The 23,133-nt window shown below is 40.2% G+C and overlaps 2 protein-coding genes across 2 annotated transcripts in view; both read right to left on the minus strand.

The window, feature by feature from the left end:
- Window positions 1-23,133, minus strand: part of dok4 (docking protein 4) — a 193,113-nt gene that overhangs the window by 34,003 nt on the left and 135,977 nt on the right. Inside the window, exon 4 of the mRNA XM_070961092.1 lies at window positions 2,989-3,103. Within this exon, the coding sequence (XP_070817193.1) occupies window positions 2,989-3,103 (115 nt within the window). The remainder of the gene's footprint in view (window positions 1-2,988; window positions 3,104-23,133) is intronic.
- LOC139330282 (putative nuclease HARBI1) lies at window positions 6,068-7,566 on the minus strand. The gene is made up of 5 exons (XM_070961116.1): window positions 7,302-7,566; window positions 6,992-7,159; window positions 6,785-6,900; window positions 6,501-6,612; window positions 6,068-6,408 (listed from the first exon to the last, which is right to left on the minus strand). Exons 1-5 carry the CDS (start codon window positions 7,564-7,566, stop codon window positions 6,068-6,070), a joined length of 1,002 nt encoding a protein of 333 aa, XP_070817217.1.

The following is a 23,133-nucleotide window of genomic DNA, read 5'->3' on the forward strand; positions in this document are numbered from 1 at the left end:
AGTTAGAAATTAAACACACTCTGAAATCTGGAAATAAGGGTGTTACAGACAGCATCAATAGTAGCACGAATAAATTTTAAAAAAGAGACGTAGGCGAGAATGAAAAATACGACATATGATAGAAAATATCCACTATGTATACAGCGGGCCAAAATAAGTATTGAACGTGTCAACATTTTTGCCAGTAAATATTTTTCTAATGGGGTTATTGACATTATCAGTCATTTCACCTTAAACCAGCCACGATCAGGTGCTCTTCGCAAGATTTCTGACAGAGGAGTCAAAACAATAATCCGAAGAGTTGTCCAAGAGCCAAAGACCACTCGTGGAGAGCTTCAGAAAGACCTGGAATCAGTGGGTATACTTGTTTCAAAGAACACAGTAAGTAATGCACTCAACCACCATAGCCTCTATGCACGCTCACAACGCAAGACTCCGCTACTGAAGAAAAAACATGTTGAAGCTCATTTGAAGTTTGCTGCACAACAATTGGAAAAGCTGATGAAGTACTAGGAGAATATAGTCTGGTCAGAGACCAAAATTGAACTTTATGGATGTCACAGCACACACCATGTTAGAAGGAGAACTGGCACTGCACATCACCCCCAAAACACCATACCAACAGTGAAGGTTGGGGGTGGGAACATCATGGTGTGGGGTTGTTTTTCAGCATATGGTACTGGCAGACTTCATATAATTGAAGGAACAATGAATGGAGAAATGCACAGAGACGTTCTTGACAATAATCTGCTGCCATCCACCAGAATTCTGAAGCTGAAGTGAGGGTGGACATTTCAGCTCGACAATGATCCCAAACACACAACCAAGGAAAATCTCGATTGGTATCAGAGAAAGAAAATAAAGCTGCTAGAGTGGCCCAGTCAATCACCTGACTTAGATCCGATTAAAAATCTATAGAAAGAACTGAAGATCAGAGTTCATAGAAAAGGCCCCTGGAGCCTTCAAGATTTTAAGAGAATTTGTGTTGAAGAATGGGCCAAAATCACACCTGAGCAATGCTTGCAACTAGTTTCTTCATATACTGTAGGCATCTTGAAGCTGTCATTACCAACAAAGGCTTTTCTACAAAGTATTAAATCATTTTCAATTCACATGTTCAATACTTTTTGCCTGTGTCATTCCACTTTATTTCACATAATTTAATTTATAGACTTATTTGTTTTGATTTCTTTGTATTGGGTGTTACTGACAACTGGTGGAAAAAATAATTTAAATAGCCTGATTAGAAATATGTTTACTGACAAAAATGTTGATGCATTCAATACTTATTTTACCCTCTGTATGTATGTTCTGTGCAAAAAGGGGGTATAAAAAATAATATTGGTAATGGAAAAATTGAAAATTGCATGTTGTAAGGTGAGGATAATTAAGTACAGTGTTTGGTACTGTTGCATAATACATAGTAGCAGTGATTCTCAACTTTTGGGTCATGGACCCATTTTCAGTGGGTCACAGGCTTTTTCCCGGGCAAAAAGAAGAAAAAAGTTACAAAAAAAAAATTCCTGTGCTTTTATTTTGAAGGCGAATTTTAATGTAGTGGGTGCAGGTTTTTTTGTGTCATGGCTTGGGTCGCGGCTTGTCACGAAGGGGTGTTGGTGGGTCCTGAAGCCAGACCAGTTGAGAACCACTACTCTACGTGAAACGTGAATGTAGTATTTCAGAATAGCTTTCAGAATGTTAAGGGATTTGGCTGAAAGGGCCATTCTGTATCGCTATAAAGGGAGCAGTCTGAGTGGCTGTGCTGATGGGTATAGAGGTAGGAGGAGGTGACGTGGCTAAGGAAGATGGGATATGATAGGTAGAGGGAGGAAAAGAGGGATGGGTGCTGGGATGGAGGGATGCATGTGCTCAGGTTATTTGTGAAGTTTGGGAGAAAAGAGGAAGAAGATGAGACAGCTTTGGAATGAGGAGAGCTTGAATAAGATTTGATTTGATGGAAGGCTGGGCTTCTTTGGCTGTGGGATGCACTGTGACGTCATCAGCATCGGCATGGAAGTGGCACCGGGAACCCAGATGTGCTCCAGATGCTTGTGTTTTGGGATGTGTCCGAGGCTTGGTCTTTGTTCCTGAACCTAGTTATTAAACTTCATTTGTCAAACTTTGTGGATGGTGCATATTGATCCATTCCATCTCATCTCATTTTTTCCATTACCTCTCCATTGAGGAACCTAGCCTAACCTCCAATCTTGGTCCAGGAGGCAGACACCTCTACGTTTAAGTAGAGTAGAGTAGAGTAGAGTAGAGTAGAGTAGAGTAGAGTAGAGTAGAGTAGAGTAGAGTAGAGTAGGCTTCCTTTTTGATACAGCTTAGATTTAGGGCTTGCTCAGGCTTGCCACGGACCAGCCCTAAGTTATGCCTCTATAGGTTAGACTGCTGGGGGACTTCCAATGATACACCAAGCTTTTCTCTAACAAAGGTTGTGTCCCTGTTGTAATACACAATCACATACCAAGGAGAAAGCAAGGAGAAAGTACAAGAAATGTGTGTGCAGACTGAGTGTATGGTTGAGTGGGTGACAGAGAGTGCAGGAAATGATGATGAATGTGAGTGGAGCAGAGGAAAAGGTTAGCAATAAGTTGTCAATTCAGCAGTAAATGTTCAGTGTAGCTTACAGTATGTCAATTAATAAATGCTGCAGCTTCTCAAGACCAAAAAAAGGCTCATCTATTGCTTCCAAACTGTTGGAAAAGTGAAAGAGGTTAGCTCTGAAGCCCAGTAACAACACAGCATTGGAAAAGCAGAACAGATCTATGGTTTAGGTACATTTTTGTACAGGCTGCATACGGGTTCCAAAGGTACTATGACGACAGTGTTTGGTGGAAATGTGGATTAAATAAGATGTGTTTTCCACTGTAGCAGAGTGTTCAAGTTTAGGAGTCAATATAGCACTATGAACATGTTTGTGTGTGTGTGTGTGTGTGTGTGTGTGTGTGTGTGTGTGTGTGTGTGTGTGTCTTCATAGATTACCTGACTCACAGGTGAAGGTGCGTGAGGTGTCATCTGTAAAGACAATGGCCACTGCCTGTCGCTTGGTATCTCGAGGCAACCGGGTGACATTCTTGACGTTGCTAATCTCTGTCACCTAGGGCAACAGGATGAAGGTAATACTGTCAACAAAGTGGAAATCAGGGCTGTTTAACTTACTAGTTAATGTTTGATTAAGATGATGTCTCAGTAACATCTGCTTGAAAAAGATGTGATGATTATTGTTGAAGCTGAAATGTTTATTTGATTAAAGATTGAGAGGGTGATCTGACTTGCTGGTTCCTTAGGGAGGTGTAGCTAACACTTTTCTCCTGAAGATAACCCAAAATGTACAGCTTTTCAAAAATATTCCAGAAGTAAAAGTCTTGTTCATGTTCTTCATTGACAATGTTGGATGATTTGCAGTTGGAACAATTCCAATAGTTGGATCGGAATGAAACTAAAAATTAAGTGCATATGATACCAAAAACTCACATTCAGCCTCAACATACTTCAATAATCACATTCACTAAAGTGAAATTTAATTTCAGAAACTTGTCTGAGAAGGCTTAGCCAGTTCATTGGTTTGTATGGAACGTTACTGTTTTGTACAAAAGTGAAACCTTATGTGAAACTTCTTATATGTCCTAACATTATGATCACAGTGAAAGTATGGAAAAGAAAACATGACAAGGTGGAAACCTATTATATTGCTGGACTCTGTCAATGTGCTATATTGTGGCAAAGTTGTGAAAGCATGCTGAAGCAGCATATTACATGACATGATTAAAAAAAATGTTAGAAATGCAGTTGTGGAAATAATAATTTCCACTCATATCTGAAGATGTTTGACCGAAGAGTGTTTATTCTGATTCTATATTCTATAACTATTCTAATTATGCGTTGACTCCCCCTGCACTTTCATTTGTTTCCATGCATTGGATGCCTTGTTTTCTTTGGTCTGTATTGCGTGTTATGTCAGAGTGACTGTGTGTGTAACCATTGCCTCTCTGCCTCTGAAATGAAGAGGTTTTTATGTTGTTATACATTTTCATTCCATCATTGTGAATATCAGAGGCCTGTACCATAAAGCTTGATTAACCTATTAATCTATTAATCCTCCTTATCGGGCTTCACTTAACGAGACATCCGCCCTCCGGATTTTGGCAAAAAATCGCCGACTGTGTCTGTGATGTTCTGATGTTCTTCTGGGGGAAAAGGAGAATTCTAGTATTGACTACTAACGTAATGTTTATTTTGTACTATTAGGCTTGCCGTAGTTACAACGGAACATGGTGAAGTAAACGGTCAATTATTTTTCCTCTTATGACTTTAGTTGGCAAGAAAACATGTTTGCCTGTGAGTTTCAGTTTCATACAGTCATTTTGACATTGAATAATAAGAACACTAGTGTTGAATTCATTTTTTGATGAATCTAAGTTCGTTCTAAATGTGTGTTTTGATCGTATATGCTAACTGCTAGCATCATAATGGAATTTCCCATGTACGTTAGCCATAAGCTAGCGCATTTGTCGCTATACAGTTAAAACAGCCAATATAACAATATTGTTCTTCAACAACGTCTGTTATTGAATGAAATACTGATAGATGTATTCTTGTATGTGTCTAGTTTTACAGTGCTTCCCGAGTAAAGATTGGAAGAAAAGATGAAAGCTGCTTCACTCTTTATCTTGGGGAAACTGTTAGCTATCTGCCGAGCTGATGTAGCAGGCGAGGCCGTGTCACACACACACACACACACACACACACACACACACACACACACACACACACACACACACACACAAGCGGGGGCAGAATAGTGTCAATGCGTAAGTTAGTGCCATTATAATATTACTTCCCCACTATGACTGCACTTGTATATCTGACTACAGTAACATTTGTGTGTTCCATAAATGTATGTGTGTATGAAATTTTTCGTTATGGCATGTGATTGTAGCCTTATTATTTCAGATGCAACCCGAGTGGAGCAAAGAGAACATGGGAGCAAATCAAACATAAGTATAAAAATATACTTCAAAGTGGTCAGTACGCTTACTATATCTTATACATGTAGCATATGTATATGTAGGCCTACATGTTGGAGGCTTTATAGCCTGTGCAAGGCTTTACTTCTTCACACTGTCTGTGTAGGATGATCACAATGGAATTGATATGATATTCTTTGCAGCCCACAGGAAAAAAGCTCAGCGGGAAAAGATGGGGGGGGGGGGGGGGGCTCAGGTACTGGCCCTCTCCAACAATGAGGGTCGACCCTTGTTGGAGGGTATGGGGGGGGTGACATCAGACCCCGGTGGAAGTGGCAGCTCCCGCAGCACCTTATTTGTTCAGGGTACATCTCAGTGACTCAATGTTAAAACACTGGGTTGTTTATAGAACACAATTATCCAATATTTTTACTGTGGGAGTGTAACATGTATTTTCTCAAGAGCCTGTGGCCTCCACCTCCAGACAGTCCAGCAGGAGACAGTCGCAAGGGTTAGGGTAATGTAATTAACTTCAGTTTAATGGGGATAGTCAGTGTGACATTGGTATTATTTTAAAGCCAGCCATTAAAAGCAGGAATGCTTATATGGTGAAGCAACTGTAAAATGTATTTAATTTGTTTCAGGTCGGAGTTGACAGTGTGAGAATGCTGTACAAAAGAAAACTGGAACTAGACATTGCCGTAAAGACACTGGATATTGAATATAAATAACTGAAAATGAAAAAACTCAAACTTGAGGTGGAAAAATTACAACACGAGAAGAAGGTAATTCAGTGATTTATTTTCAGGCAAATTAAACAGTTAACATCAGGGGAATTTCCCAGTTTTGGATCAATAAATTAAATCTATCTATCTATCTATCTATCTATCTATCTATCTATCTATCTATCTATCTATCTATCTATCTATCTATCTATCAGTGATGTAATGTTTTTGACAGGCAACACTGAGACTCAAAATGTGCTGTTCTGTTTCAGGAGCGGGAGAAAAATTAAAACTGTGAAAAAGAAATTTAAAAAAATTCCATGTTTGCTTTTTTCATTAAACTAAAAAAATTTTCAGTGATGGCCTCTCTCACAGCCCTGTCTGAAGGGAAATCAACAGTGATGGGGTCCACCACATCCGGGGGTGGGGGGTCATTGGGGGGGTCCTCTCCTTCCTCATTGTGGCGATATTGTGCAGAACCACACATGCAGAAATGATCCTGCATGCCCGGTCTGGGGCCACCCTCAGGCCACGGAGGCATGAAAACCGTGCCTTGATGACCCCAAAGGTCATCTCTATCCTGACCCTGGTTTTGGCATGGGCCACATTGAACCTCATTAGTGACCCTGCACCGGGATCAGGATAGGGGGTCAGGAGATAAGGCAGGCAGGCATAGCCTCTGTCTCCAAGGAGTACTCCACTGAACTGCCCTAAAGATAAAAAGAAATTGCTTTGATAAGTGTGGAAAAAATGCTTAAGGATATCATCAAAATCTATAGCCACCAATGTAAATTTTTCATACCCTGCTCCAGCTTTTGGCACAGCAAAGACTCCCTGAATATGCGGGAGTCGTGGACAGACCCCGGCCACTTTGCCACCAAACTGGTGACCATCATTTGATGGTCACATGTCATCTGCAGAAGCATTGGGGATAAACTGTAGTGAGTGATGCTGCAATGTGTATTTAAAAAGGACTCAAACATAGCAAGACTACTACTGAAAAAAGTATTGTGTGGGTGTTTTTATACATTTGGACAGTTCAATTTAAAAGACTGACATAACATAATATTGTAAGATGAATTCTACCTGAATGTTGAGACTGTGAAAGGACTTCCTATTCACAAAGTCAGCCTCATTCTCACCCAGATGGGCAGAGATGGGGATGTGGATGCAGTCAATGGCACCCAGCACCCTGGGGAACCCTGTGAAAGGAATGTGCTGCATTTAATATACAACGGCAAACATCCCAGGGCTTAGTCTACATTATGCAAATTACACATCAACCTTGCTTACCTGCGATGTCATAAAATCCCTCTTTGATGCATTGCGTGGGCAGGTGGCCGGGAAACACCACAAATGCATCGACAAGCTCAGTCAGGGCCCCCGCGACTTTATGAATAGCTCTACATACTGTGTTTTTCCCGAGGTTTTCGGCATCGCCAACAGAATACATAAAAGTACCTATGAATGAATGAATCAATCCATGATTTACTTAAACAAATAATTGATTAATGGCATTTTATCTGTGGCTTGCTTGTAACCCATCCAACGAGGGATTTAAAGACATCATAATAATTACAAACATCACTAAGAAATATATTACCTGTGGCAAAAAACCTCAGTGCAATGCACACTGTTTGCGGGACTGTCAGCGCGTGGTTGCGGTGCCTTACATTACTGATGTAAGTCTCCAGTAGCTGACAGATGTATTGTAACCCCTCTCCCAAAAACCTGTACCTTTCGTACAGTGATTGTTCAGACAATTCGAACGGATTACAGTGATCTCTAAATATTCTCTCGCGCCTGAGTGCTCTTCGCACAAGCTGTGCACCAAGATCCACCGGGTTCTCATAAAATGGACAGGCCATTTTCCAAGAGAACTGATTGGTCAGTAGGTGGGGCTTTTATACCTGCTGAGCTCTTATCCTGAACTTATCCTGCTCCGGAGCAGGTTAGGTGTTCAGCATAGGTTACCACGGCAACATAGCCCGATAGAAAGTAAGCCACCTTTATGGTACCGAAAAGCCAGGGTTAAGCCTGAAGTTATCTCGCTAAGCCGTAATCCAGCTTTATGGTACAGGCCTCAGGTGTCAAGCACGTCATGGCACAGTGGCTCGGTGGTAACACTGTCGCCTCACAGCCAGAAGGTCCCCGGTTCGAATCCTGCTGTGGGAGCAGGGGGCATGTCCTCCACCATGCCCTTGGTGCCTGCTGCTTGAGGAAAAATAAGGGGCCTTCTGTGTGGAGTTTTGCATGTTCTCCCCGTGTTCGACTGGCAGCCCGTGGAGGAAGGACTGACCATGGATGGATTTCACAATTGCATGGCGAGTACAGTTTCCCTCCTCAACTATGCATGTTGTGTGTAATGTGATGAATAAAGGAATTCTTAATCTTATAGCTGTCTTATTTTCAAATCTGGTCAATTATGAATTACCAACAGTACTATGCCTAACATGGAGCACCAATAGATGTAGGTGCAGCATGGTTCTAATCAAATATTAATTAATCAGGCATCATCAATACAAACAAATACAAATTAATTGGTTCTATACTATATATCTATAGTATATAGATATACTATATATCTATACTAAACTATCAATTTGGAACTCCTATTAATAATTAAATTAATAACTACAACAAAAATTGCAATATAAATAGCTTTCAAAAGTTAAAGGTTTTTCCTATAACCCCTCTTTGGTCTCTGACCAGACTCTTGTCCTCTTGGCCTCGTTTGACCACATGGAGAGTGTGGGTGCAATTGGTCAGACTCGCAGCCTGAAAGAGTTCACTATTACAATTTGATTGGACTTCATTTTAAAATAAAACAACATAAACACAAAAATGTTGTTCATCGATTCCTTTCATGTAGATGTTCTGGCTACTAAGGCTGAGGTCAATGATGGTATCTGCTGTAACCCACCATCTCTCCACCATGCACCAAAAGCATCCATTTTGTCACATCTAGACCAGTTTTTACCTGCGCCTTCTCAGCCACGACTCCCTGCTCACCTACACTCTTGCTTGTTTCCCAACAGCTTTATCAGTCTCACCATATAAGGAGCACAGTTACCACCATTCACTTGCCAGATTATCATTGTTCATGCTTGACTCTGCAGCTATCTTCTTCAGCGTGTTTTCCAGCCTTCAACTTCATCTGAACCTGACCCGAAGTCCTCGTCTGATCCTGTTCCTGTAACCTTCACCTGGCAAGATACCAGATCTGCTTACCCTCTGGATTTGAAAGAGCTGAATTCTGAATTTATATTTGTTTCTCCCTGGTTGAAGTCTCTCAGTGGCTTCTGTCCTTGAAGAATCTCATCAGAGTCAGAGTTTGCACTCAGCTTGATACGGTACATAGTTGTCTTGGTCCTCTGGTTGCCTGTCCCCATTTACTGTCAGCTGGTACTGCCTTTGGGTCTTTTCAGTACCTGTTACACATTTATAGAATGCCACCCTCACCACCCATGGAGGTTGCACACATTGCAAACAAAAGTTTAGAAGAAATGTTATACATAAAAATAAACTAAATTGATCCCTCCAGACGTATTCACTCTTATGCAACATTAAATAGACCAGTATGGATATTTAAAAACAATCATTTAAAAGATAATAGGATTTGTGTGCTCAAGTGAGCACATGTTCAGTGTGTTCCACAAAGGCTGTTTCTTTGTTCCACCTCTATGTTGCATGTACATGAGCATGTTTTAAAAACAAAGGAAGAATGTGAAGCAGGATCTTTGAGTTTCCTCTCTGCGTGCGTTGTTATTTTAAGGCTGATTCAAAGTAAACTGTTATGCATGCGATCTGTGTAGATAATGGCGCAGAGTTAAAAAGAGGATAGTTAACTTGCATGCACGATGCAGTGTTAGTCTGATTACATGTGTGAAGTATAATTACACATCAGCTTAGTGGTGGTGATACTCAATAACCTGACGATAAACAGACAACCACAATAAAGCTCAGACAGTAAACCAAAGTGTATGTGTACACTGACAAAAGTTCAGTCCTGTGCTTGGCCATGTTACTCAGTGCTATCTGTATGCCCAGTCAGCAGTCTGAAGGAGAGGGGTTCTTTGGTATGTTGCTTTGTTAGCCAGCAATTCTATTGGTTGTGGATTAGCCAGGATGGGAAGAGTTGTGGTTCCGCTGTCAAATGATGCGGTCTTTGCCGTGCAGTATTTAGATGGTACAGGTCAGAGAAAGCTGGTCTCTCCTTTTGTTCGCCTTGCAGAGTTTGCAGCTCAGCGCTTTGTTGCTCCTGTAAAGATAACTGGTAGACTTTGTCTCCAAGCATCATGCTGGAACTTCAGAAGATGGCTGACATGCAGGTGCTGGCATTCGCTCGCTCGTTCGCCCTGACTTAATTTTTATAAAATAAAAATTATCCAATGCCGGGCATTATAATAACAAGAAAGCTTATACATTGTTAAAATGGAAGATATTAAAAAAACTTTGGCCTCAATCCAACTAGAGGTCGGCAAAATTGCAACACAACAAACGGAGATCCTGAAGCTCACGCAACAGGTGAATATGCTCCAAGCTCAGGTGAACGGCTATGAAGCGAAACTACAGAAGAAAGATGAACAGATCAAAGAACTGTTAAAGAGGCTGGATGATGTAGAGCAATGCTCCCGCATTGATGATGTGATTATCTCCGGACTGAAAACATGCCACCGTGCCTACGCTAATGTCGCTGCTGGAAACAATGCTGATGACACATCACCTGCCGAGACGGAGACCTTGGAATCCCAGGTTATCCAATTCTTCGGCAGCATGGATATTCCCATTCACAGCAATCAGATCTCGGCCTGTCATACACTCCGCCGGATCAACAAAAATACTCCACCGGCAATCATAGTCCGCTTTGTCAATAGAAAGGACAAGGTTGGCTTGCTGCAGCAGGGCTACAAGCTAAAGAGCACGGGCGTGTTTGTGAATGAGCATCTTACAAGGAAGAATGGTAACATTGCTTTCGCAGCGTGGCAACTTAAAAAGGCTAAAAAGACCAAAGCGACCTGGACTCGGAACTGTAAAGTTTTTATCCGAATGAACGGAGCGACACCGGAGGAGGAAAGAGTAGTGATGGTGAAAGAAATGAATGAACTGGACTTGTACAAATGATGATCAGAACAAATCCAAGATGTGAGCTGTGGATATGTGGACCCATTATTTTATTTATTTTATTTCATTTTTTGTGGCGTTTGATTATGGACTATGATTTTGCAACTGTCTGGGACAAACGGAAGATCCAGTTAACATCGGATGTAGGCCTACTCAACCAGCGGACGTACAGTTTTCAAGACGTGAGTCTGTGTCGATCTGATAACAAGCTTCTTAAATATCTCTATGGCTTCTGTTAACTTACCCACCACCACTGACATGAACTCTTTAGTATTCAACCCGTTTGAGCGGAACACAGACAGTTATGGCATCTATGATACCTTCTTTAATCCTGACGTCAATCAATCTAACTTAAACATTAAAATTGTCCTGCAATTATTACTCAGAAGTACAAGTGAATACACTGTATCAAACACTGAACCTCTATAAAAATCTTTTCTCTACTTGCCACTTGAATATTCGTAGTATGTCCAAAAATTATGACGCACTTAAAACTTTCTTGTCTACTCTAAGTTTTCCTTTTTCAGCCCTGGCCTTTTCGGAGACTTGGCTGATCGATGACGTATCTAATTTATTCCCCCTGCCTAATTATTTAGCATTTCATTCTTGTAGAAATAACAGAAGAGGAGGGGGTGTCTCATTATATGTTTTGAATACCTTAAATGCTGTTTCTAGAGAAGAACTCAGTGCTGAATTTGACACCACTATCACAGAGTCTATATTTACTGAAATTCCATCATGTCAGCAACTTAATGGCGATAGCATTCTGAACGGTTGCATTTATAGACCACCAGATTTAGACATCAACACATTTATTGACGCTCTTTATTCCACTCTTGAAATAATAACCAAAGAAAGAAAAATATGTTTTCTACTTGGTGATTTATTCTTTTAATTTTTTCCCTCTAATTACTAAACCATCCAGAATCACCTCTTTATCTGCTACTCTCATTGATAATATCTTGTTTAATTCCTATGAATTTGAGGTCACCTCAGGCCTCCTCATGTGTGATGTCTCTGACCACCTCCCTGTCTTCCAATTTATTCACTCCAACCGTATTAAGTCTAAGAATGAGTCAAAAAAATACCGTAAATTCTCTAGAGACAGCATTGAGAACTTTAAGTCAACCATTGGCACTATCAAATGGGATGAGGTACTCCTGTCACAAGACGTGAATATTGCATATAAATTATTTTTAAAGTCCTTTTTATAAGGCTTTAGATGAATCTTTTCCTTTGGTGAGCACAAAATCTAGACATAAATCCTCTAAGGGGAAGCCGTGGATAACTGATGAATTAAAAAGCTCTCCCGGAAAAAAAAAAAACTTTATAAGAGATCTATTCTTAACCCCTCCCCTATAAATACTGTAACCTATAAGAAATGTAAAAATCAATTCACAGCCTTAGTAAGAAAAGCAAAGAAAACATATTATTCCAATGAATTTACTCAAGCTTCCAATAATATTAAAGCTACATGGCACCTTATTAATCACTTACTGAATCGCACTAAATCTCAATTTGCTGCCCCTGTTGAGATGAATGGTAAGAGGGGGGTTCTCTCTAACCCTATTGATATTGCTAATGACTTTAATGACTTTTTTATATCTGTTGGTTCGGAACTAACATCTAGCATCAATGGCTCTGACATAGATCCCTGCTCTATGATCAAAGGTCAGTATCCATCCATCCATCCATTATCTATACCGCCTATCCCTTTCGGGGTTGCGGGGGGCTGGAGCCTATCCCAGCTACAATGGGCGAGAGGCGGGGTACACCCTGAACCGGTCGCCAGCCGATTGCAGGGCCACATGCAAACAAACATTCACACTCACACCTACGGACAATTTAGAGTCATCAATTAACCTAATGAGCATGTTTTTGGTCTGTGGGAGGAAGCCGGAGTACCCGGAGAGAACCCACGCATGCACGGGAAGAACATGCAAACTTCACACAGAAGGGCCCCGCCTGACCCGGGGATCGAACCGGCAACTTCTTGCTGTGAGGCACGCGCACTACCTGCTGCGCCAACGTGCAGCCAAGGTCAGTATCCTCCTCTCCAAAATTTTGACCCACTAACTTTACAAGAGGTTCGTAATATCACTTTGGCATTGAAAAATGCAGCTCATGGTCATGATGGCATCAAAAGTATCCTTATTAAAGAGACCATTGATTATATCATCAAACCCCTCACTCACATCCTCTCTCTGTCTCTTAAAACTGGAATTGTTCCCCAGGATTTAAAAATTGCTAAAGTTACACCGATCTTCAAGACAGGAGACTCCAAGGAATTCAGTAATTACAGGCCAATATCAATTCTACCATGCATATCAAAAATCTTGGAAAAGCTAGTCTATTCTAGACTATTTAATCACTTTGCAGCCAACAATATTTTATATGAACATCAATATGGCTTTCGAAAACGACATTCTACTGAGCACGCTCTCATTCAACTTGTGAACTACATATCATCAGCTCTTGATAATAAAAAATTTGCCCTTGGAGTCTTCCTGGACCTGAGTAAGGCATTTGATACGGTCAGTCATCATATTGATTGCCAAACTCAACAGATACGGAGTGGAGGATGCTGCCCTGAAATGGTTCAGTAACTATTTAACCAACAGAGAGCAATATGTACATCTGGCAGGTTTTGCTTCCAAGAAATCACAGATTATGATTGGTGTCCCTCAGGGATCAATTCTGGGGCCCTTACTATTTTTAATTTACATCAATGACATGGCCATGACATGCACCAAACTCCTCCCAGTACTATTTGCAGATGATACAAACCTCGTAGCTTCACACGAAGACTTTAATATTTTAATTAAAACTGTCAATGAGGAATTATCCTCCATTGCGGAATGGTTTCAATGGAACAAACTTACCATCAATGTAAAAAAATGTAACTTCATGATTTTTTGTAATATTAATAAACGTTATCCTATAGAATTAGCTAAAATTTTTATCAATTATACTCAAATTGAATTGGTTCAGCATACTAAATTCCTAGGAGTTATTATAGATAGCGGTCTTAAATGGTCTGTTCATATCGACCTTGTCTCTAAGAGATCTGCAAAAATGCTTGGTATATTAAGGAAGGTCTGTCCCTTGACTCACTCCTCAGCTTACTTAACCTTATATTATAGCTTTTTGTTCCCATTCATTAATTATTGTAACATCGTCTGGGCAGCAACCTATCCTACATACCTAAATAATTTAAGTGTCATACAGAAGAAATACCTCAGATATATATCCCATTCAAATAGATATGCACCCTCGGCACTCCTTTTTAAAAAATATAAAGTAATCCCCATTGACAAGTTAAATGTTTATCAAACATGCTTACTAATGCATAAGTTTATATACAGGAAACAAGATCTTCCAGACACCTTTCAGAATTTGTTCATCCCCACCTGTGTACACACATATCAAACTAGACATAGCAACAACAGTCTACTTTTACCCTGTACACTGACTTCAAGATACCAATTTAACATTACTTTTAGAGGTCCTAAGCTCTGGAGTGAATTAAGCCCACCACTAAGATCGATGTCCTCCCATTCTGCTTTCAAAAAGCATTTGAAGAAATTCCTGTTATCCACCTGATCCCGGTACTCATCCTTCGCTAACAGATTTTATCAATCCTCCCAATTGTGGGTGGCTTGCTCTTGCTGCATCTTTCCTGGATTTAACATGTATTTTGTTGTTGTTTCTTTTGTATTGTTTTTGTTTGTTTTTTTCTTGTTTTGTTTATTGCTGAGTGTTTAGTCTGCACGTCATGGGATTGATATGGGCAGGTGTGGAACTCTGTACAAGCCTGCTGAGGCTTCGTTCCCACCTTGCACAGTTTTTGTACTTGTACTAAACTTGTGCTAAACAAATAAACTAAACTAAACTAAACTAAACTAAACTAAACTGTGTCTTTAGCTGCTGCTAAACTTATTTACTCTTATACTCTCAGTATAAGGGATGAAAGGCCATTTCTAGAATGCACTAGAGTATCTGTTGGTTCAGTCGATGGATCAGATGACAACTGATTGACTACTCAATTTAAACACACACACACACACACACACACACACACACACACACACACACACACACACACACACACACACACACACACATACACGGGTATATATGGATTAGATGGACAGTTTCGCCAAACCCGCCCGACTGTGGTTTAGATGGACTACCCTTTCCCAAGGTCCTAGAGCTATGGGAGTAAGGTTAAAACACTGTAAAAAATCTGAAAAAAATTTAGATCACTTCAGGTTTCAGGTACAAGCTACAGAACTTCATACACTCTAACCTACAACTGTCATGGTTTATGAAGACATTTGTCTTTTTGACAAGTAACTGACTTAGGAGGACAAACCAAACACTGTTGGGACTTTAAAGGGACAATGATGCAACAATTTAAATCACCTCTCATTAGCATAAATACACATACCTGACAGCACAAAGGATTACTGTAACAGTAATTGATTACCCAAAAAAGGGCTCTGCAACTTTAACAAAAGTTGACATATTACAAAAATGTATATGCATAAACCCAAAATATGTGAAATATCTGAAAAAGTGCAATATATTAAGAGCACTTACAGAAAAAACACAAGTAGCTGCCTGTGATTTTACTGTTTTTTTATTTGCACTGATCCTTTATAACTCACTTACTTATTGGTCCTTACGCATATGTGTACGTGTGTATATACATATATATACACACACTTTAGCTTTCCCATCACTGTAATCTAACTTTTCATAAAACATATTACGTCACCAGCTTAACTGCAAAAAAAACAACAACAAAAAAAAAACAACTTACAAAATACAAATGATTCCTCATGGGTTTACAACTTTTGTCTCTGTGACTGTCTCTTTGAGGCTATTCCTCGGTTTCTCACAAAGTCCCTTATGTTCTGAACCGTTCTTCCAGCTAATGCAGGGTCTTCTACCAGCTTGCAGTGACTGCATTCATTTTTGGTGGCCAATTTTCCCTTACTTATGTGATCTTTGAAATGCCGCATTACAGCTACAACCTCAGCCTTGGACCACGCTTTCTTTGGGACTCTTCGGGCCACAAGTTCTTGACCCTCATCTTTTCCTGGAGGACACGCAAAGAAAAAAAATATCACGCAAACAGATAACGAAATGTGTTGTGTTTCACCAGCTACATTTATCTATTAAGAGACACTGCTATCAAAATGAAGGTGGTTTTGAAAATCATGCTATAAACAAATTTATCTATTAATGAATCCTAAGGGCAGTACACACAAATACACACACTTGTATTTAGTTTTTCCAAGATATTTTTTATGACTGGCTTATGTTTGGTCTTGTTGTCACGCTGCAGAATGAATTTGGGACCAATCTGACACCTCTTGATGGGACTGCATGATGAATGAGAATGCAAATATCTACCTAAAACTTTTGCATAGTTGGGAAAAGCTTTTGAACAGAAGTGGCACAGTTTGAAATTGATCTTTAAAGTTTTGTACAGTAGCTTGAGAGTCACTGTAATGAAAGATAAGGCAAAAAATAAATAAATAAATAAATGAGCTCGTTTAAGTGACACTACTTGGTAACACAAACTCTGGCAACAGGTAATGACACAACACATATGTCATCACATCAGCCACCTGTCTCAAGTATCATTAGTATTATGTCAACACAAAACATACATGTAATAAAAATGTGTTAATTAAAAGTAACAAGTGGAATGAAGCCAGATGTAACTGAGTATAAGTATGTTGCATTAAAACTCTGACAAGTATTGTCTTCAAAAAGTCATTCAAATAAATGTAACAAACTGTTCTAACTACCCATCTCTGCTCACAGACTCTGAGGACATCCCTATATTCATATCTTACACTACAATGTAACTGTTTTATAAATTTTTATTAAACCTTTATTTTATTTTATTTTATTTTATTTTATTTATTGCTTGATTCAGTACCTTTTAAAGAACGTTCTTATGTAAAGAACTTTAAGGTGCTCTACGGTACAATCAAACATGCCTTACCTTCAGAGGGGGGAACAGTCTCATTTATTGTGGACTCTGATGACACTGTTCCTGTAAAACACATTTTGACTAAGTTTTTTCATGACAAAAATACATATTACTGAACAGAAACAACAATGAAATGAGGAAACTTACTGAAATCCACAGTGTCATTGACCAGCTCTGTGTTTGTGGAGTCTGATGCAGTATCCAAAGGCTCACTTGTCACACCCTCTGTTGCTGTCAATGCTGTGGCACAGTCATCAGATTCGCCCTCACTATCGTTGGCTTCCACATCACTTAACTCAATTTCGTCTGGGAAATTAAAGTAGTGAAACTCACATGAATAACTGCACACACACACAAAAAAACCCTACTGAACTTAATATTAAATATATTTACCCCATGATACTGTATTATCATTTAAATCCACAATTCTGTAATGTATTTTAATATGACACCGAATTTCAATAACCTAAAGTAAAGGTCACCAATCACACAATATTTATTGAGCTGTCAATAGTCAGTTGATTACTCATATTGTTTGGACTGTCCCCTCCCAAGGTTTTTTTTTCTTCTCACAATGCAGTGCACCACAGTAAATTTCTATATGAGCCTACACCAACACCTTTGTCAGTGTCACCTGCACTGCACACTCTGCCTGCTTCTCATCATGACTTGAGGATTTATTTAGACCAAACCAGAGTTGGTGATTATTACTATAGCGAAAAGACAAAGACATTTTTGGTGAGTTATAAACCAGCAGGCGTTACCTGCCCTGCATACTCTGGTGGTTCGTCGTCTGGATGTGAGCGGCTGACTGTGCGTCACACTGGTCTACATTTCTATCACTCTTCTCCTCTTCCATCACAGTTAGTTTTGTAGTTTGTGGTGATTTACAGACTCAGTTTGTAAAGTTTACAACCTGTTATACCGTTCCATTGCTCTGTGTATAATGATGCAGCTAAAAAAACAAGAGGCACTCGTTTCTCCCTTCACAATTAACCAGCAGTGCATGTTGTCACTAGGATTTCTTTTAATAAGTGCACCATCGGCTGCACGGTGGCGCAGCAGGTAGTGCGCGTGCCTCACAGCAAGAAGGTTGCTGGTTCGATCACCGGGTCAGGCGGGGCCTTTCTGTGTGAAGTTTGCATGTTCTTCCCGTGCATGTGTGGGTTCTCTCCGGGTACTCCGGCTTCCTCCCACAGACTAAAAACATGCTCATTAGGTTAATTGATGACTCTAAAATTGTCCGTAGGTGTGAGTGTGAATGTTTGTTTGTCCTTTCATGTGGCCCTGCAATCGGCTGGCGACCGGTTCAGGGTGTACCCCGCCTCTCGCCCATTGTAGCTGGGATAGGCTCCAGCCCCCCGCAACCCCAAAAGGGATAGGCGGTATAGATAATGGATGGATGGAAGTGCACCATCTCATATAAACATACATATGATTCCCCTTAAAGAAACACTATGTTACTTTGACTGCGACCCGCTGCTTCGAGAAACGAAACTTAATAATGCATGTTAATATGTTGCACATAGCAGCAATTTTAGTAAAACCAGGTCATATTTTATGGACATGATGTCCTACGACTGCTCTGCCTCAACTCTGAGATTCATGGAGGTCCTTGAAAGCAATATGTAGGCTGCCAGGAGAGCAAAGCTGCACCATGTCACTGCTGGTGACAGCTAAAATAAAAGGCTGCAAACAGACAGAGCAGTTGTATGACATCAGAGGGAAAACCAGTCAATACTTTCTCCATAAAATATGGCCCAGTTTTACAAAAACTGTTGTTTTGTGCAACATATTAACGTTTCTTGAAGCAGCGGGTTGCAGTCAAAGTTACATAGTGTTGCTTTAATTCCTCATTGAAATTTTCTCCCTGTACAATTTTTTTAAGCTTCTACCTGTGTTATCGTATTACTGTGATGCACACTGACTGACAGGTGAAAAAAAAAACACAAACCCCAATGCTCGACTGGAAGAATCTTAGCCAACTGAGGGGTTGGTGACTACAGTAATGATTCGAATCTTTGACTATCAGAGGACAGCCCTAATTAATGCCCAGTACAACTGTAGACTTTTCTTCTTGTAATTCTGAATGGTAGTTCTCACCTTATATATTTTGACATGAAAAGTGATCTTTGTTTGGCTTGGAAGAGCCTGTTGACCATTAATCTACCACAAGTCCAGATGAATTTAACTTAACATTCAGAAAAAAGAAGCACTCTCAAAAAGTACATATAAAGGCTTATTCCTGTACAAACCCTCAATTTCAATCTCATCCAATGATTTCCCTTGCATGCTGGCAAGATGTCCTTTCTCCATGGACAAAAGGAGTTTAGAAATTTTGGCCAGCTGTGTGGTGGGAACTGGTAGTCTGTAGAAATCCCGATGAACGCGGATGTCGTAACCCAGGAAATCTGCAACCTGATCAAGTTCATTGTTTTTTAAATTAAGGACTTGTGAGAGTGTGGCAACATGTTTCCTGAGTTGTGTCGACCTGAGGTGCTCAGGGTGCTTTGCGCCACACTGGCTTGCATGAATACGCAAACAGTCTTGTCCTCTGTAATGGCTCATTGATTTGGGTCTTGCAAACAGGAAGACATTTGTGGCACAGAGACCACATTCAGCCCTTTTACTGGCCAGCAGTGACAAAGCTTCCACCATGCTTGGTGTTAGCAGAACTGCAACTTTTCTGCCTCTTTTCCCCATGATTTCGATACGACTGAAATAGTTGCAGAGCCTCTGTTCAGTCTTTGAGAGCCCCATTGCAACATCTTCATGGAGTTTTGTGTTGTCTCTCTCATGAAAACTTTTGAGGCGCATTTTTGACACTTCTCCAGCACGTCTTCGATTGAACACAATGATCTGTGCGAGTGTTATTTGTGCAAGTTGGGCATAGTTCTTACTGGTGGCATCCTCCTTCAAGTTGCAAAGGGCACTTTCTGCAGATTTCTCAAGATGTTGATGAAGAATCTGAACATCTTCAGTGAAGGGTAAAGTTGATGGCTTGTTGTACTTTGCATCACTCAGTGTGTTCAAGGCACTGTGAGACACCAGCTCAGACCACTTGGAGGTGTACAACTTCTTGAATGTGTCAGTGGACTTGGCCAGTTCTTCATCTTCTGCCATGAGGGCCCTACAATGGATAATGTCACTGATTTTCTGTAGTGTATGTCCCAGTTTCAGTGCGAGGCTTGATGTCTTGTATGAGTGTGTTTCTTCATTAAAACCTGCAGTTTTCTTTACTGCTTGGACAACTCTCTGGAAGTTTGCTGGTTTAACTGCCTCCTCCAAGTTTTGTACTGAGAAATCTGCACGCAGACACAACAACAAACGGCCCACTTCACGGAGCTTCTGTCGCATGTACTCATACTTTGCTGGATCTTGTCCGTGCCTGTTGTAAAGTGACTGAGCAAACTGAATAATAGACAGGTCATTTCGCACAACTGAGGCAACCTCATCTTGTTTCATGGCACCAAGGAGCTTCCATACTCCACTTGAGATCTGGTGACAGGATGCAGACTCCAGAGCAACTGCCAAACCCAGTACTTTGGTTCTCCCAGGTTCCTTGTCCAAATCTTCATTTTCTGGCTTGCAGGGGCATCTACGGACATGTCTCCAAAGCTCCTTACGGATGTACATCCCTTGACAGTGCATACAGTGAATGAAGTTTCCTTCCACTGCTGTAGTCTTTGGTTTTCTCTTCACTTTCAGTGATCCCATTCCACCTTGTAAAACTGCAGTATTATGTCTGAAATTTCCCTTATTCCTCAGTTTCTCAATTAAGATTTTAAGTTCTTTTGAGTGCTCGGGGAGGGAAAATGCATGTACAATTTCAGCATCTGTTGTATGTGTTCTCAAATGACGGGAAATTTTGCTCTGTGGCTTACCACAGACATAACAGTAATTTTTTTTGCTTGTAGTAAAATGTGTTGGCTCTTTGGAAAACTTAGCTGATGAGTCTTTGATAGAATTTGCTGGAGCTGGTATTTCATCAGCACTGGGCACACGGTCATCTTCAAGAAGTGGCCAATCTTTTGACGTGCTGGCCACAGCTGGGATGCTAATGTCTGACTCAAAGGATGTGTCGGTGTTGGGTGGTACTAGTTTTACTTGAGTCGGCCAAGCTTTCAATGGAGTACTCTGAATGGGTATGCTTGTGTCTGAATCTTCATCATCATCTTGTGACTCTGAGTCTGGTATGTATTCCTCATCAGAGTTGTTATGATTATCATCTGATATTTGATCCAGTCCTGAATGTGGTATGCTATCCCCCTCAGACAGCACTTCATTGTCATAATTTTCAGAAAACTGTTGTTCCTGAAATTGTGAGAAAACACATCATTTTACACAGTAATGGATACTTTAGACAGTTTAAAAACTCAGGAAACCTGAAGTGGATATTCACCTGCAATGAGTGTTGGAGGTTACCTGTAATTCGTCCAAGACAGGATTTATGCCACACCACTGAACAAACTGAAACACATTTTGGACATATTAATTTTAACTTTGCTGTTCTATTTAAGTTTTTCTCCTGTCACAGCAATGCAGCATGCAAAATGATTAATTGTTTAGAAGATATTTAACTGATGTGCACAAATGGAATTCAACAGCAGATTCAGGAAAACATCAAGAACATCAAAACATCACCTCTTCACAGATATTGACAATGAAGCCAAATATAACATCTTTAAGTACTTCCAGTGATATGACACACTCTGCAAGCATGTTAAGAGGTGTAGTAGTGTTCAATTCAATGTCACCTTTTTATTTACCATAACACTCTACTACTGCCCTTTGCCATACACCACACTAATTCACTAAATATCTCACCTCTGCATTTATAGCCAAGCCATCTCAAGGAGGATACAGGTCCCACACACTGAATGCACTTGTCCAAGGAGGATATTGTTGTGCATATCAAGCGATGGTCCTGGCACTGTTGACAAAATTTTATTTTAACATTTATTTATGTCAGAAATGTTGAGTAAGATCAGTAGGATATTTTCTATTAACATGCTGACATCTACTAGGTCCTAACAGAGCAAATTCATTTCAATTCACTATAAAATGCAAGTTACCTTTTCACTGCTGACAACTGGATCCCTTTGTCTTGGACAGGTGAGTTGATTGTGCTTACTCTCAGCGGTCATCTGAAATAGAACAAGTCATAGTCTAGTCAACCTGTATTTATGCAAGTATTTTATTAAGTGTTGCAATCATGAATATCGTGAAATGCAGCACAATCCATTCTTTAACCACCAAAAACTGAGAGTAGATCAGTGTCTAGTTTACTGTCAGTATATTGTTTGTGTAGATGTGACCGCTAGGTTTGTTATAAGATAGTTAGAGCCTGCAAGCCAAAAGAAAAGCCTAAGAGAGCTCCCTAAAATTATCTTCTTCACCTGTAAAATGTAATTCACGACCCATTCAAAGACACGAAAATGAAATAAAGAATTCCTAAAAAATCTAATGCCACTATCAACCCAACCTGGAGAGAGGACCCTGTCAACAGTATAGACCAATATATTTGGGTGGTTCATGGCTTAATACATGGACACACTCATATCTTATGAGAAAGTCCTTATGTACCATGGTCCACATAAGTCATATCACAATGGGGTGAGCGAGTGAACAAACACACACACACAGACACATTCAGATCTTATGAGGATGTCCTCGTGTACCATGGTCTGAGCCAAGGAGAGTGTACACACACTTCACAAATGAGGCATGTGGTTAGACATTTTGCCACAAATACAGTCAAACAACAAACTGGATTTCATTTACCTTTCCCACTGTGGTGGCTGCTGCAAGCATTAGATTTGGCTCATTCAGTTCACCTGCAGTTGTTGGAGGCTGGTTGTCCTCACTCATATTCTGTAGCATATAAAGCAGAGGAAAAGGACAATAAACTGACAGTTTATTTGAGATGAAATAAGTGTAGCAACCTATGAGAGGAAAAATCTGTACTGAACCTCAGTGGGTAATTGTGAGGATACAGAGTGAAAGACATTGACAAAACTATCTTGAAACGCACACACTCAGATCTTATGAGGATGTCCTCATGTACCATGGTCTGAGCCAAGGAGTGTACACACACTTCACAAATGAGGCATGTGGTTAGATTGAACATTTTGCCACAAATACAGTCAAACAACAAACTAGATTTCATTTACCTTTCCCACTGTGGTGGCTGCTGCAAGCATTAGATTTGGCTCATTCAGGTCACCTGCAGTTGTTGGAGACTGGTTGTCCTCACTCATATTCTGTAGCACATAAAGAAGAGGAAAAGGACAATAAACTG

This window comes from Chaetodon trifascialis, chromosome 1 (assembly GCF_039877785.1).
Source record: "Chaetodon trifascialis isolate fChaTrf1 chromosome 1, fChaTrf1.hap1, whole genome shotgun sequence".
Classification (NCBI taxonomy): domain Eukaryota; kingdom Metazoa; phylum Chordata; class Actinopteri; order Chaetodontiformes; family Chaetodontidae; genus Chaetodon; species Chaetodon trifascialis.

Coding starts and splice junctions, on each gene's coding strand:
- LOC139330282 (XM_070961116.1), bottom strand. CDS start 7,566: ATGGCCTGTCCATTTTATGAGAACCCGGTGGATCTTGGTGCACAGCTT. Junction 7,160..7,301: donor ACTGAGGTTTTTTGCCACAG/GTAATATATTTC, acceptor ATTCATTCATAG/GTACTTTTATGTATTCTGTT. Junction 6,409..6,500: donor GTGCCAAAAGCTGGAGCAGG/GTATGAAAAATT, acceptor TTTTATCTTTAG/GGCAGTTCAGTGGAGTACTC.